At 49.6% G+C, this 16,023-nt stretch overlaps 1 protein-coding gene across 1 annotated transcript; it reads left to right on the plus strand.

Annotated features, from left to right (window-relative positions):
- Nucleotides 1-10,377: 10,377 nt before the first annotated feature.
- Nucleotides 10,378-12,055, plus strand: LOC125520794 (mitogen-activated protein kinase kinase 5-like). The gene has a single exon (XM_048685814.1). It carries the CDS (start codon nt 10,521-10,523, stop codon nt 11,574-11,576), a length of 1,056 nt encoding a protein of 351 aa, XP_048541771.1. The 5' UTR covers nt 10,378-10,520; the 3' UTR covers nt 11,577-12,055.
- The last annotated feature ends 3,968 nt before the right edge of the window (nt 12,056-16,023 follow it).

Below are 16,023 nucleotides of genomic sequence, written 5' to 3' on the forward strand. Positions count from 1 at the left end.
AGAAGTTCCTCACTTCTTCTCGCGCGATCTCGGCGTTCTCCTCCGGGGTCCTCTCGTATGGTAACTTCTCTGGAGTCTTCAGAGAAGGACCGAATCTATATGTCCTCCCGCCTCTGGCTGTACTGCTAGACGCCGACAGAGCAGACGGAGCGATTGTCTTGTTTACTTTCTTACGAGGTGGAGGAGAAGGACTACGACGCGCCGGAGCAGCCGGAGCGGCGGCAGATCTCTTCCGCCCTTGCTGACGAGGCGGCGAAGGAGGAGGCCGGCTGCTCGGGCGCGCCGGCGCAGGCGGAGAAGGAGGCGGAGTGCCGCCACACGCCGGAGAAGGAGCCGGCCGAGTGCCCTGATCGTCACTCGCCGGAGGAGGAGGCGGTGGAGGAGGCGGAGTGCCCTGACTCGCCGGAGGAGGAGGAGGAGGCGGAGGCGTCCAGTTCGTAAGGTTGATGAGCTCCTTCCGCCATAGGCATGGAGTCTTCAGAGCAGAACCCAGCCGAGTTTCCCCTTCACCGGTAGGATGGTCAAGCTGGAGGTCCTCAAATCCCTCCGTTATTTCATCCACCATCTGAAGGAAATATGCCCTAGAGGCAATAATAAAGTTATTATTTATTTCCTTATATCATGATAAATGTTTATTATTCATGCTAGAATTGTATTAACCGGAAACATAATACATGTGTGAATACATAGACAAACTTAGTGTCACTAGTATGCCTCTACTTGACTAGCTCGTTAATCAAAGATGGTTATGTTTCCTAACCATGAACAAGGTGTTGTTATTTGATTAACGAGGTCACATCATTAGTTGAATGATCTGATTGACATGACCCATTCCATTAGCTTAGCACCCGATCGTTTAGTATGTTGCTATTGCTTTCTTCATGACTTATACATGTTCCTATGACTATGGGATTATGCAACTCCCGTTTGCCGGAGGAACACTTTGTGTGCTACCAAACGTCACAACGTAACTAGGTGATTATAAAGGAGCTCTACAGGTGTCTCCAATGGTAGATGTTGGGTTGGCGTATTTCGGGAATAGGATTTGTCACTCCGATTGTCGGAGAGGTATCTCTGGGCCCTCTCGGTAATGCACATCACATAAGCCTTGCAAGCATTGCAACTAATAAGTTAGTTGCGGGATGATGTATTACGGAACGAGTAAAGAGACTTGCCGGTAACGAGATTGAACTAGGTATTGGATACCGACGATCGAATCTCGGGAAAGTAACATACCGATGACAAAGGGAACAACGTATGTTGTTATGCGGTCTGACCGATAAAGATCTTCGTAGAATATGTAGGAGCCAATATGGGCATCCAGGTCTCGCTATTGGTTATTGACCGGAGACGTGTCTCGGTCATGTCTACATTGTTCTCGAACCGTAGGGTCCGCACGCTTAACGTTACGATGACAGTTATTATGAGTTTATGCATTTTGATGTACCGAAGTTAGTTCGGAGTGCCGAATGTGATCACGGACATGACGAGGAGTCTCGAAATGGTCGAGACATAAAGATTGATATATTGGAAGCCTATATTTAGACATCGGAAGTGTTCCGGGTGAAATCGGGATTTTACCGGAGTACCGGGAGGTTACCGGAACCCCCCGGAAGCCATATGGGCCTTAATGGGCTTTAGTGGAAAGGAGAAAGGGGCAGCCCAAGGTGGCCGCGCGCCTTCCTCCCTCCCCTAGTCCTATTAGGACTAGGAGAGGTGGCCGGCCCCCCTCTCTCTCTTTCCCCCTCGGGGAATCCTAGTCCAACTAGGATTGGGGGGGGGGGTCCTACTCCCGGTAGGAGTAGGACTCCTCCTGCGCCCTCCTCCTGGCCGGCGGCCCCCTCCCCTTGGCTCCTTTATATACAGAGGCAGGGGGCACCTCTAGACACACAAGTTGATCATTGAGATCGTTCCTTAGCCGTGTGCGGTGCCCCCTGCCACCATATTCCACCTCGGTCATACCGTTGTAGTGCTTAGGCGAAGCCGTGCGTCGGTAGAACATCATCATCGTCACCACACCGTCGTGCTGACGGAACTCCTCCCCGACGCTTTGCTGGATCGGAGCCCGGGGATCGTCATCGAGCTGTACGTGTGCTAAGAACTCGGAGGTGCCGGAGTAACGGTGCTTGGATCGGTCGGATCGGGAAGACGTACGACTACTTCCTCTACGTTGTGTCAACGCTTCCGCAGTCGGTCTGCGTGGGTACGTAGACAACACTCTCCCCTCTCGTTGCTATGCATCACCATGATCTTGCGTGTGCGTAGGAAAATTTTGAAATTACTACGTTCCCCAACACCATCACCCTAGCATATCCTTCTGGAATCGTCCGGCAGTGAAAAGTTGCGCCGGGTTCAGTAGGAAAAACATAGCCAACAGCCGCGTTGACCTTCATATTAATCCATTGCGTCATAAGGTGGCAATTTTGAGACTCCGTGATAGCATCCATGGGATAGCTGGCAGGAGCCGTCAAGACATGCTCCGGCTGAAGCAGCTCGGTGGAAGCCACGCTGCTTCTCCACTGAGATGGCGGGGTAGCTTCGGGGGAAGCTTCGGCAGTTCGTTTGCTGCGATTTTCTTCTCGTTCCTCTATCACTTGTACCCTAGCGTGCAGCGCCTGCGGTTGGGTCTGCTCCACTTTCTTCCTCCTCTCATGGCATTTGTAATCGCCTGCGTCCGGAAACCCAACCTTCCACGGAATGGAGCCTGGCGTGCCTCGTGTCCGTCCAGGGTGCTCAGGATTCCCGAGGGCCATTGTGAGCTCGTCGTTCTCTCTGTCTGGAATGAACGTCCCTTGCTGCGCTGCTTCGATATACTACTGAAGCTTCTTGACTGGTATGTCCATTTGATAGTTCGTCCAAATGCGCTTCCCTGATACAGGGTCCAAGGTTCCGCCAGCCCCGAAGAACCAAGTCCGGCAACGGTCTGACCAGTTAATTGTCTCTGGTTCGATCCCTTTATCAACCAGATCATTATCAGTCTTGGCCCACTTAGGCCGGGCCACGAGGTAGCCACCTGACCCCGTGCGATGGTGATGCTTCTTCTTCGCAGCATTTTGCTTGTTTGTCGCCGACATCTTCTTACTCTTTTTCGATGTCTTGTGGGCCACAAATGCGGGCCAGTGATCTCTGATTTTCTCATATCTGCCCTTGAATTCTGGTGTCTCTTTATTTTCGACAAACTTATTCAGCTCTTTCTTCCACCTCTTGAATAGTTCTGCCATCCTCTTAAGAGCAAAAGACTTGATTAATTGCTCTTTAACTGGCTTCTCCGGATTATCCTCTGGCGGTAGGGTGAAATTTGACTTCAGCTCAGTCCAAAGATCATTTTTCTGCATATCATTGACATAAGACACCTCAGGGTCTTCTGTAGCCAACTTTAACCATTGCTGGATGCTGATCGGGATCTTGTCCCTAACCAGAACCCCGCATTGAGCAACAAATGCGCTCTTTGTCCGGAGGGGTTCAATCGGTTGGCCGTCGGGCGCGATTGCTATGATCTCAAACTTTTCATCTGAGCTCAACTTTTTCTTCGGGCCTCGTCTCTTTACCGAAGTTGTGCTCGATCCGTAGGGCTAGAAAAAAGAACAAAGACTTAATTAATATGTGTACATACCAAAACAATGAATGCATCAATTAGCTAGTCGGCACAAGCTTAACTAGTATATATACCTGGCCGGACTCGGTTCGGTCACCGGAGATGTCATCACGGTCTCCTTCTTGCACCGGCATTGGGTCACCGGAGCCGTCCTCACGGTCTCCTTCTTGCACCGGCATTAGGTCACCGGAGCCATCATAATCATAGCCAGCTGCTTCCAGACCATCGGTGTCGTTGAGAAACAAAATATAGATACCAAAATATACATACATAGAGTAAAGATCGGACCTCTAGGTCTTTCCAGTAGGGTAGCTCCCAAAATATAGATTTCTTCTTCCACATGGGTGTGTGTCCCTCAGCGTCATTCGGAACAGCTAGTCCGCCGGGACCCTTTCCAAAGATTACATGTAAATCATTGTCCATAGCAAGCACGTGATCACCGGTACACATGGCGGGCTTCTTCCGGTGATCTGCCTCGCCTTTGAAATGCTTGCCTTTCTTTCGACATTGATGGTTGGTCGGAAGAAATCGACGATGGCCCAGGTACACATTCTTCCTGCATTTGTCCAGGTATATACTTTCAGTGTCATCTAAACAGTGCATGCATGCATGGTATCCTTTGTTTGTCTGTCCTGAAAGGTTACTGAGAGCGGGCCAATCGTTGATGGTCACGAATAGCAACGCCTTTAGGTTAAATTCCTCCTGTCTGTGCTCATCCCACGTGCGTACACCGTTTCCATTCCACAGCTGTAAAAGTTCTTCAACTAATGGCCTTAGGTACACATCAATGTCGTTGCCGGGTTGCTTAGGGCCTTGGATGAGAACTGGCATCATAATGAACTTCCGCTTCATGCACATCCAAGGAGGAAGGTTATACATACATAGAGTCATGGGACAGGTGCTGTGATTGCTGCTCTGCTCCCCGAAAGGATTAATGCTATCCGCGCTTAAAGCAAACCATACATTCCTTGGGTCCTTTGCAAACTCATCCTAGTACTTTCTCTTGATTTTTCTCCACTGCGACCCATCAGCGGGTGCTCTTAACTTCCCGTCTTTCTTCCGGTCCTCACTGTGCCATCGCATCAACTTGGCATGCTCTTCGTTTCTGAACAGACGTTTCAACCGTGGTATTATAGGAGCATACCACATCACCTTTGCAGGAACCCTCTTCCTGGGGGGCTCGCCGTCAACATCATCAGGGTCATCTCGTCTGATCTTATACCGCAATGCACCACATACAGGGCATGCGTTCAGATCCTTGTATGCACCGCAGTAGAGGATGCAGTCATTAGGGCATGCATGTATCTTCTCCACCTCCAATCCTAGAGGGCATACGATCTTCTTTGCTGCGTATGTACTGCCGGGCAATTCGTTATCCTTTGGAAGCTTCTTCTTCAATATTTTCAGTAGCTTCTCAAATCCTTTGTCAGCCACAACATTCTCTGCCTTCCACTGCAGCAATTCAAGTACGGTAACATTTCAATGCGAAAACAAATGCGATCATAATCGCAACCAAGGTAACAATTGATCCAACGGCATAATGATACCAAGCCTCGGTATGAATGGCATATTTTCTAATCTTTCTAATCTTCAAGCGCATTGCATCCATCTTGATCTTGTGATCATCGACGACATCCGCAACATGCAGCTCCAATATCATCTTCTCTTCCTCAATTTTTTTTTATTTTTTCCTTCAAAAAATTGTTTTCTTCTTCAACTAAATTTAACCTCTCGATAATAGGGTCGGTTGGAATTTCCGATTCACATACATCCTACATAAATAAAATCTATGTCACGTTGGTCGGCATAATTTTCATAAACAATAAATGAACAAATAGTTATAAAGATAATATATATACCACATCCGAATCATAGAAAGGACGAGGGCCGACGAGGGCGGATACCAAAACCATCGCACTATATAAGATGCAATAATAAAAGTAAGAAAATAATACAAGTATCTATGTAAACATACAAGTAAGAATATTTTTTCCTTTCAAAAAGAAGATAAGAACAAGAGGCTCACCACGGTGGGGCCGGCGATGAGCTCGGCGCAGGTGATCGACGGCGGTGAAGACGGGGATGGGGCGTGACGGACCACTAAACCTAGACAAATATTGAGGAAAATGGAGCTTGAAGGTCGAGCTTGGAGAGGAGAAAGCTTAAGTAGTGTGGCTCGGGCATTCCATCGAACTCCTTGTGTGCATAGGAGGTGAGGTAGAACACCACCAAGCCCTCTCCTCCTCGGCCAGAAAAAAGCAGAGCAGTGTGCTCTGCTCTTACGCGAGGGGGTATATATAGGCACCTCATTGGTCCCGGTTGGTGGCATGAACCGTCCCGGTTCATGCCACCAACCGGGACCAATGGTGGTGGGCCAGGAGCGAGGCCATCGGTCCTGGTTCGTCCCACCAACCAGGACCAAAAGGTCCAGATGAACCGGGACCAATGGCCCACGTGGCCCGGCCGGCCCCCTGGGCTCACGAACCGGGTCCAATGCCCCCATGGGTCCCGGTTCTAGACTGAACCGGGACTAATGGGCTGACCCGGCCTGGACCGTTGCCCCCTTTTCTACTAGTGTGTTGAGATTCATGCGAGCTACTCCACATCCGTGGTCCTTCAGTTACTCCACAAACTCCTAAAATGGCAATTTCGGACGAGACCCAACTCTAGTTTGTGTTGTGTTCCACTTAGGTCAAAATGATGAATTATACACATGTACATGGATGATGGTCAAGCTCGCAGTTTCACGCCTGGTAGGGTTTGGATTTTGTATGTGTTTAGGTCCTTGGTCCCATTGAATTAAATACCTAGGTCATTCACAAAAATAAAATAAAATTAAACACCTAGGTATTTCCATCTCTCAGGGCATGTACAACTGGAGTGGACAAATTTGGCCCCTCAAACATCCGCGGACGCGCCCAGTCAGCTTCTGAGTGTGTTCGTTTTGACTATATATTTGTCCATCCACATAACCACGTCCCTCACTTCTTTCCGTATACGTTCGGTCACACACATGTGATTTGTGGAGAGGGACAGAGAGAGAGAAAGAAAATAAATACTCCATGGTGGGGAAATCCTATGTGGCAGACACATGACCACTGATTGAACATGCACATGCTACTCATCTCATCTCGAGTAAAATGCATCATAAGTCCTAAAACTATTAAAGGTGTGTCAGTTTAGTCCTATAACTTTGAAACTGCAGTTTTATGTCTTGAAACTGTAGTTTTATGTCCTAAACTATTGAAGGTGTGTCTTTTTCTTTTGCGAAAACTATTGAAGATGTGTCAGTAGTCAAACTGCAGTTTTAGCTCCTAAAACTATTGAAGGTGTGTCATTTTAGTCCTATAACTTTGAAACTGCAGTTTTGAGTCCCAAAACTATGTAAGTTTGTTCATATTAGGTCCTAAACTTGCATGGCATGCATTGACCCATCGACGTGTTGCTTGGAGATGCTTGGACTGTTGCCATGTGGACCCAATGGACCCACCACGTTAACTTATGAAAGGTAAATATGCAAGAAAACCTGTAGAGCTTTGTCACACCTTCTTCTCCCACGCACAGAATGCTCAGAGTCAGAGGCAACAATGCGGAGCGTGGCATGATGGCTTGAGCTCCAGCGAGAAGAGTAGGCCGGCCATCTCAGCCTCATCCCACATTAGCTCCCGATTGGCTTGGGCTCTCCCTGGTGGCCGCACCAACGGAGAGGAATGTCGTCCTCCATGCTGACTGGCTCGGGGTCTCCACGTCGGCTGCGCCAAACCTCTCAGCGAGGTTGCCCTACAATTCATGGTCTCAAGGGGAGAAAACCCCTTCATCTAGGCAGACACCCATGCCTACTCAGTGAGCAACTTCTACATAGGTGGTGGGTGTGTAGGTTGCAACACACACTGCGACATGGAAAGCGTATGGACCATTTTGAGGGAAGTAAACACATAAAGGGCTCATTTGAAAAAAATGCACCATAGATGCTGGCCATGCAAGCTTAGGACGTGAGATGAACAAACTTACGTAGTATTGAGACCTAAAATTGTAGTTTTGAAGTCCTAGGACTAAACTGACACACCTTCAACAGTTTTAGGACTCAAAACCGCAGTTTTAATGTTATAGGACTAAACTGATACACCACCAATAGTTTTAGGACTTATCATGCATTTTACTCTCTCATATATAAGGAGTGCCGGGCAACCCAAATATTTAAGGAGGCTTTCAATGGTCTGGTTGGGTCAACTTTTTTCTTCTCTCTGCTATCCGATCAGTGGTCCTGCATCCGTCTGGTCAATTTGAGGAGCCTAGTTGTAGATGCTCTCGGTAACTCTAGTCTTCAAGTACCCAAACCATCCTTCTCTGCCGGCCCCAAAATCCCTCACTTCGGCTACATGAAGCTATATTCCCTACATTACGTCATCAAACTATTCCCAAATGTTTCATCTCTCAGACGTCTTTGCCACTAATTGATCATACTTGTTGCCGTAGATCAGTGGTGGGCAATTCATCGTTCATATTCACGTGTGCAAGATTTGGCCACAAACCATGATCTTGACCAAAGTTTAGCACTTCCAAGAGTTTAGGGGGCCAAAATAGCTGCATTGAGAGCTTGAGGACCATGGTGATTGTAGCGTCCATCAAAAGTCAGTGATAATTATAAGGGTAAAATATAAAAGTTACTCATAATCTCAAGAAATTCCAGCGATGCAACATAGGTCCTGCATTGAGAGCTTGGACCTTACCGTGACGTGACTAGCGTGTTATGAAAAGGTTCATTGCGGTGCTCGAGCAGTCGATCGCCTCCACTGGGTCAAATTGCCCGCCGCTCGTCCCTTTATTCTGCTCTCGTAGTTTTACAATCTTAGAGGAGGAGGGGAATTCATATGATTTGTTGAACAATAAAGGGTAAAACACCGAAAAGGGAGTCCATTGAATTGTCGCGCGATTACTGATGGCATGTATTACCCCTCACGATAAATGAAATGTACGACATCCGCCCAATAATCCATCGTTCATGTCCATGTGTGCCAGATTTGGCGATGAGCACACTATGAGTACCGAAACATGGGTCTCTGGACAGTTTGAGATCAAAGTGACTGTACCGCCAACCATAATTCAACGATACAGTATCTTTAAGGGGAAATGTTTATTGCCCGCAGACCGGTCGAGTCTTCGGCCGGACGTGCGTTGTGCGTTCGATCGCGTAGAATCCTGCGACCGTGCGTACCCTCTTGTAAGTTGACTTGTCGCCTGGGCCCGCCACCAACCGTTCCCTTTTGCTTTTTTTCTTTCTTCGGTGATCACTGTCATCTGTTTCCTCTGGTTCTCTTCTTCCTCTCCTTCTTTCTTCTCTCTCCTGCGCAGGAGACGGCGAGGCACATGTCGGCGTCCATTGTTTGCTGGAACCAGTTAGTGGCGGATCTGGAACTTCGGGGGAAAGGGGGTGCTCCCGTAGTGCAACATCGGCGCCTGCGGAGCTGCAAAGGGCGGTGCCCTATGTACAATCGTTGACGCAAAAAGCTACATCCATTGTATAAAAAAGCTTCAACCAAACATTGGCAAACAGGAAAAGCTGCAACCGTTGGAAGAAAAGCTTCAACAACAGATGAAAAAAGCTTCAACCAGATACTCAAGAATCTACAACCCACCATTACTGAAGTTTTGCTAGGTTAGAGGTTTTTTTTGCTGGAACGGGCGTTAAATTTTGCTGGAACCAGCTAACTTTTCTGCTTCAACCATCATTGCCGTCATTTGTTACTAGGGTGGAGAGCAGACTGCGCCGTCGCTGTCATTTTTGTTGGAATCGAGAACACAAAAGTTGCAACAGACAGAAGAATTGCTGGAAGCAGCATCTGCACCAGTTGGAACCTGTGATTATTTTTGCTACATGTCAGGGATTTGTACGGGGAGATGTAGTGGCGCTCGATTTTTGCTGCAACCCGGGAACGAAAAGCTACAAACGACAAGTTATTTTGCTACAACAGGCAGATGTTGAATTGGGGAGGGGGGGAAGGGAGATTCCGGCTAGTCGGTGGTGCTCTCCCGCTGCAGCCGCCCAGGGTCCGGTTTGCGTCGAGGAAGAAAGAAGAAGAAATCTGACGATTAATAGCGTTCGAATGGGAGGGCTGGCACTTGACCGGCCGAATATTGGGCCGGTGCGCCGGCGCCTAGTACTGGCCATCTTTAAGAGGACAATCATCATAAAAAGTCACTCAAAGCCCAACAATGCCATAGGGAGGTCATTTTCTTAGGGCATGTACAATGGTGGCATATGGATACATATGCCCCATGACAAAAAGTAATTTGAGGCATCTACATTTATTTTTTCTCCCCAATGCAAGCTACCACTAGTGAGCCTCATTAAAAAATAGAAAATAATGACTTTAGTACACATGCATCTCTACTTTTCATCTATCTTTTCAGCTTTTGTCATCGGACCATACTTTTTTTCTTCAAACACCCGCCTCTTGGAGAGGATCTCACTTCTCTATCCGAACCTGCTTTACGTCATATCCGATCCTACATGGCATGCGAGACATCACCTTAAAGCTATGCATTGTACACGCCCTTAGATTCGAGACGGCAGTACCTACCGTCATGCCATGGCGCTCGCTGCAGGTAGAAACGTGAGCTTTTTTCCCTTCTGGACGGAAAGGAACGTGATCTAATCTGGCGCGAGAGACAGTGACGCGCAACGCATACATTTTCCCCGCTTTTTCTCCGAGCCCAAGAAGCAGCGGCGGCCCTTCCGTGTTCCGTCCGACGCGCGCAGCACGCTTCCGGCTTGCTGTCCTCTCCCACTCCCACCCTCGGTACAGGACAGGTCGCCTCCCCCAACAAACCCGATCCCCCATCAAACAGAGAGACGGCGCGCAACCAGACAAATCCCCGCTACCCGGCACCAGCAGCCGCGCCAGTCCCCACCCGCACGCCAGCCATGCGTCCGGCCGGCGGCGGCAGCAGCCTCCCGGCCCAGCCGGGCACGCCGGGCCGCCCGCGCCGCCGCCCGGATCTCACCCTCCCGATGCCGCAGCGCCCGGACGTCTCCTCCTCGCTCGCCGTCCCGCTCCCGCTCCCGCCCCCGACCGCCGCTCCCCCCACCGGCGCCGGCCCCGCCCAGCCGCTCGTGGCCCCGCCCGCGGCGGCCCCGCCCCCGCCCCCTCTCCACGAGCTGGAGCGCGTGCGGCGGGTCGGCAGCGGCGCGGGCGGCACCGTGTGGATGGTGCGGCACCGCGCCACGGGCCGCTGCTACGCGCTCAAGGTGCTCTACGGGAACCACGACGACGCGGTGCGGCGCCAGATCGCGCGGGAGATCGCCATCCTGCGCACCGCCGAGCACCCGGCCGTCGTGCGCTGCCACGGCATGTACGAGCGCGGCGGCGAGCTGCAGATCCTGCTCGAGTACATGGACGGCGGCTCCCTCGACGGCCGCCGCATCGCCGACGAGCCCTTCCTGGCGCACGTGGCGCGCCAGGTGCTCTCCGGCATCGCTTACCTCCACCGCCGCCACATCGTGCACCGCGACATCAAGCCCTCCAACCTGCTCATCGACTCGGCGCGCCGCGTCAAGATCGCCGACTTCGGGGTGGGCCGCATCCTGAACCAGACCATGGACCCCTGCAACTCCTCCGTCGGCACCATCGCCTACATGAGCCCCGAGCGCATCAACACCGACATCAACGACGGCGCCTACGACGGCTACGCCGGCGACATCTGGAGCTTCGGCCTCAGCATCCTCGAGTTCTACCTCGGAAGGTTCCCCTTCGGCGAGAACCTCGGCCGCCAGGGCGACTGGGCCGCGCTCATGGTCGCCATCTGCTACTCCGACCCGCCCGAGCCGTCCCCCGCCACCGCCTCGCCCGAGTTCCGGGGCTTCATCGCCTGCTGCCTGCAGAAGAACCCCGCCAACCGCCTCTCCGCCGCGCAGCTGCTGCAGCACCCCTTCGTCGCCTTGCCGCAGCCGCAGCCGCTCGCCGCCCCGCCGTCATCATGACCGCCGCGACCTCCCAACACGGATCTCGATCCACTTCTTGCACCACCGCGCTTCCAAATCCAGCATCAGGTGGTCAGGATCGATGGAACTGGGCTGCCGGGGGAATCTTGGAAGGTTCTCCCAGACCATTTCGGGTATTCTTCTCGTCCACCATCGTCCTCCCTCATCAAATCATCCATTGTTGCTGCTGCTGCTCCGGTTAAGGTTTCCTTTCCCTCTCCTGTGAATCTGTGATGTTCGTTGCTACTTCCTGTTACGGCCTTGTAATAGTAGCAAAAGCTGTGTGCACAAAAAGGATTTTGTACCGCAAGATTGGTCGAATATAGACACGATATCCATTCTGCCATTGCCTCCCGCCGCTGCAAACGAAATTCCGTTGGAAATTTCATCTGTAAATGTAGCTCATCACATGATGAATATGGCCCGCCCCCATCTTGCCAGGGACATCTTCCATTTATTTTATCTATGTTTGCTTATTATACTGGTTGCAAGTCGCCGTGGCTCGATGGAATTATTGGATTGGATTCTATAATCTACATATGCTGGGTGGATAGAGGGGAATCTTGAAATGGAAATCGGACCAGCTTTGTTTTGTTTCTTTCTTTCAGTGTTGTAAAGTGATGAGGGAAAGGTGTTCCTGAACCTCCTCCGCCTTTTCTGTATCCTGTTCTTGTTTGCCTTTTCTTCATCCAGCCAAAGATGGTTTTTGTTTTGGCTACTGGCATGCACATCATGGATATCTATTCATGTTTACTTTTGTTCCACTTGGTGAAAATGGAGTCAATGATCCTGGCTAATTGACCTTTGTGATTAGTTTAATCAGAGCGACGATAAACCTTTCTGATTAGTTTAAACAGCCAGGATAAACCTTAGCAATCGGTTCAATTAGTGCGAGGAGAAACCTCAGTGATTTGTACTTATAAAGACCCCTCGCAGTCTTCTGCTCACAAATGCGGTATACGGAGTGAAGATGACAAGCCCGCAGCTCAAAAACCAAAACCAAAATGGTACAAGCCCCACTTGTGAGCAAAATCACTCATGTATTTTGTACTTCTACTTGGTGTAGTAGCAGTAGTTCAAAGAGGCAGCTGCTGGGAAAGGTGTCACTGAACCTCCTCCGCCTTTTCTGTTTCCAGTTCCGGTTTGCTTTTTCTTCATCCGGCTAAAGATGGTTTTTGTTTTGGCAACTGGCATGCACGTCATGGATATCTATTCATGTTTACTTTTGTTCCACTTGGTGAAAATGGACGTCACGACTCAGGTGTGGATTTCTTTGTGATCCTGGCTAAGGGCATCTGCAACGCCAACCCGTAAATGGACACAGTATTTGTACAAAATTCTGTCCGGAAGCCAGGCATCCATCCATCCCACCCTATACCTCAAATATTCGCCCGCCGCGAACCAACATGTGGTTGGATGGTTAGGTGAACAATTGTATCCTCAACCCATCAGAGTTTAAATCCCGATGCTCGTATTTATCCTGAATTTATTTCAGAATTTTCGGCGACGTGCGTTCAGTGAAAGAAAACGTTCATCAGCGCCGAATATAATAACAGCAGTCACAATTTACATGGATTACAATGTAAGTGAAGGTTACATGATTACAGTGTAAGTGATACAGTTAACGATGCAGTTTTCGCTTAATAGCCATGAGTCCCCCCCTACCCTGTCGGCCTGTCCATCTGTGTGAAGCAGTTCCTGTGGCCAGCCCAGCCCATATGCAGTGCAGTAGATTTTGTAGGCCGAGCCCAAAAGAATAAGAAAAAGTCCAACGTGGAATACAAAGGGGGGTCTGCCTGCACGCACATCGTTTCCTGGCTGCTAGATCGATCATCGATGGCTCACGCAGTTACGCCTGGTCGCCTGCCGCCTGATCCATCGATATGCAGTTTCCAATCTAACTCTAGAATTGCAGCGGGGGAGATCCAGCTTGCGGCCGCGCAGCCGACCGGCAGGCCGTAAGGCCTACGTCAGCGGCGAGCGGCGACGAGGCAAGAGAAAGAGTAAAATGCAAGCGCGGTCCTAATTCTTTTTAAACGTGTCGATTGGGTCTCAATTCTTTCAAAATGCACATCTGGGTCCTAATTCTTTCTAAGTTGTTCACACGAGGTCTTATTTTCGTCTGACTGCCGCTGGCCAGCTCGCATGGCGCTTCGACCGTCGCCACGTCGACACCCGGGCCTAGGCGGGATAACGACCGGCCGTGCATTTTTTCAAAAGAACCCCCAACCCTAATTTCTTCCCAACCGAGGTCCTTTCCTCTTCTCCACTTCTCTCTGGCGACACAGAGGTGATCGACGGCGGTGGCGTTGGTCCGGCGAGAAGAGCCAGCAATCGCAGGCATTTGTCTGGCAGTGGTGCCGCCAGGATGGCGCCTGTGCTTCGGTGACCCGGAGATCCTCCTCCGCGATACGGTCAGTGCAGTGCTCGTAACCCTAACCCTCGATCCTCTTTTTCTGCGGATTTTGATTTAGCTCGAATCGATGGTAGTATTTGACTAAATCCCTCGATATCTAGGACCACAAGAGAAGGTTTTTACCGTAGAAATCAACTATGCTGGATTTTTTTGCTGATTTGGCCAGTCGAAGACATATGTCGATGGGAAAGTTGCTTTGTTCGATGGTTGCGAACTAGATACATGGTCTCCTCTCCGACTTAATGATTTTATGCAGCAACTGGGATTTAGTGACCAATCTAAGCATGTTATTTACTGGTTACTGCCTGGAAAGAATTTAGGTGATGGACTGCGGATTGTGGACTCTGACACAATTGGATTTTGACACGAGATGAATGGTAGATCGAATGCGGTGATGAGAGGGGCGGCGAGAAAAGGGCGAATGCCGGAGGTGGAAGAGACGCTTGGACAACCTTCTTCCCGCTGTGCTTCACGGCTGAACAGCTAGCGGCAGCGGACACGACGGCAACGGCGACGGTCGTAGAAAGGGAAAGGAGAGAGCGAGCAATAGACCTAGGGACAGGGGAATGACAAAACTAGAAGCTCTAGGGGCCAAATTGCAAAAAAGACCAACTGCCAGCCGTGGGAAATCTTCCACCTGGGCCCGGGTGTCGACGTGGCGGCGGTCAAAACGCTACGCGAGCTGGTCAGCGGCGGTCAGACGAAAATAGGACCTCGCATGAACAACTTAGAAAGAATTAGGACCCAATCGACACTTTTGGGAAAGAATTAGGAACCGCCCTTGCATTTTATTCAAAATCGTGAGGTTAGTTAGTTTTCTCATTTTTTACTTGCTCCATCTGTCCATGGTTTATGCTGGAAAATTACATTAATTTGCCCCTTTAGCATCAGAGCCATTTTACATTGTTTATCTTCTGTACCAGAAGTATTAAGTTCATACATGTGAATTGCAATATCATTTGATTTGCGAAAACTTTTGATTAAAATTGAATACCTCATAGCTGACACCTTTTTTGGTCCATTAAAATTTAGTTCATCAACCTAGGCTAGTTTCGCTGCATGATTTTTTACTGGTCCCCACATTAGAGGCAAAAGCTCGCCCCCCTATGTTAGAATCCTGGCTCTATCCCTGGATGGATCTCATAGCAAATGGACGCACAATCTGCACGTTCAAAAGCTTGAAGTTGTACCTTAAAAAAGCTTGAACTTGTAATCATCCGAACAACACTAAGAGAGTCACTTTCAACCATGATCTTGCAAATGCCAAGATCAAACGCCAGCCGTATGGCATCCCTAATACCCCGGGCTTCCATGGTGTCTATATTCCGAGCATGGTTGTACCACAAGGCCTGGGCGTGAACCAACACATAAGTATGATCATGAATGATAGTTCATGTATTGCCTTGATGTCCTTGCACTGAAAACTAGCGTCGACATTTACTTTGACAAAATGTACAATTGGTGGCGTCCAAGAAATCCTTTCCACTGGATCCCGGCGATTTGGTCTTGATACTTGGGTGGATGCAAGATCAAGAATGGTATCCACTACCCATCTTACTGAAGCCACCACTGAGGGAGTGTATTCCCCATTTCGTCTGTTGTTGCGCTCTGTCCAGACCGTCCAACTCCCACATAAAAGGATATCAGCTTGTGCTTCAGATACATAACACCGTCAATGATATCAATAGCCCAAGACTCCGGGTGGAGGTCTGGGATTCTCACCGACAGATAACGTTTGAGTTCTTCCCAGGACAATTTGGCCCAAGTGCATCGAAAAAGTGCATGAGCAATTGTCTCATTAGTTCCGTAGTCCTCACAAAAGCCAATTCGCTCAATATGCCATCTCTCTAAAATGGCTCTGCACGACTCAAATTCATGCATCACTCTCCACTAAAAATTCCGAACTTTAGGTGGCACTGAAATCTTCCAAAGTTTCTGCTAGTGCTGATTGGACCCCGACGAACTCGATGCTCCATTTTTTGGTCTCTTAACATGCAACAATGCTTTGTATGCTGAACGCACCGAAAAATT

Source organism: Triticum urartu, chromosome 7 (assembly GCF_003073215.2).
Source record: "Triticum urartu cultivar G1812 chromosome 7, Tu2.1, whole genome shotgun sequence".
Taxonomy (NCBI): Eukaryota; Viridiplantae; Streptophyta; class Magnoliopsida; order Poales; family Poaceae; genus Triticum; species Triticum urartu.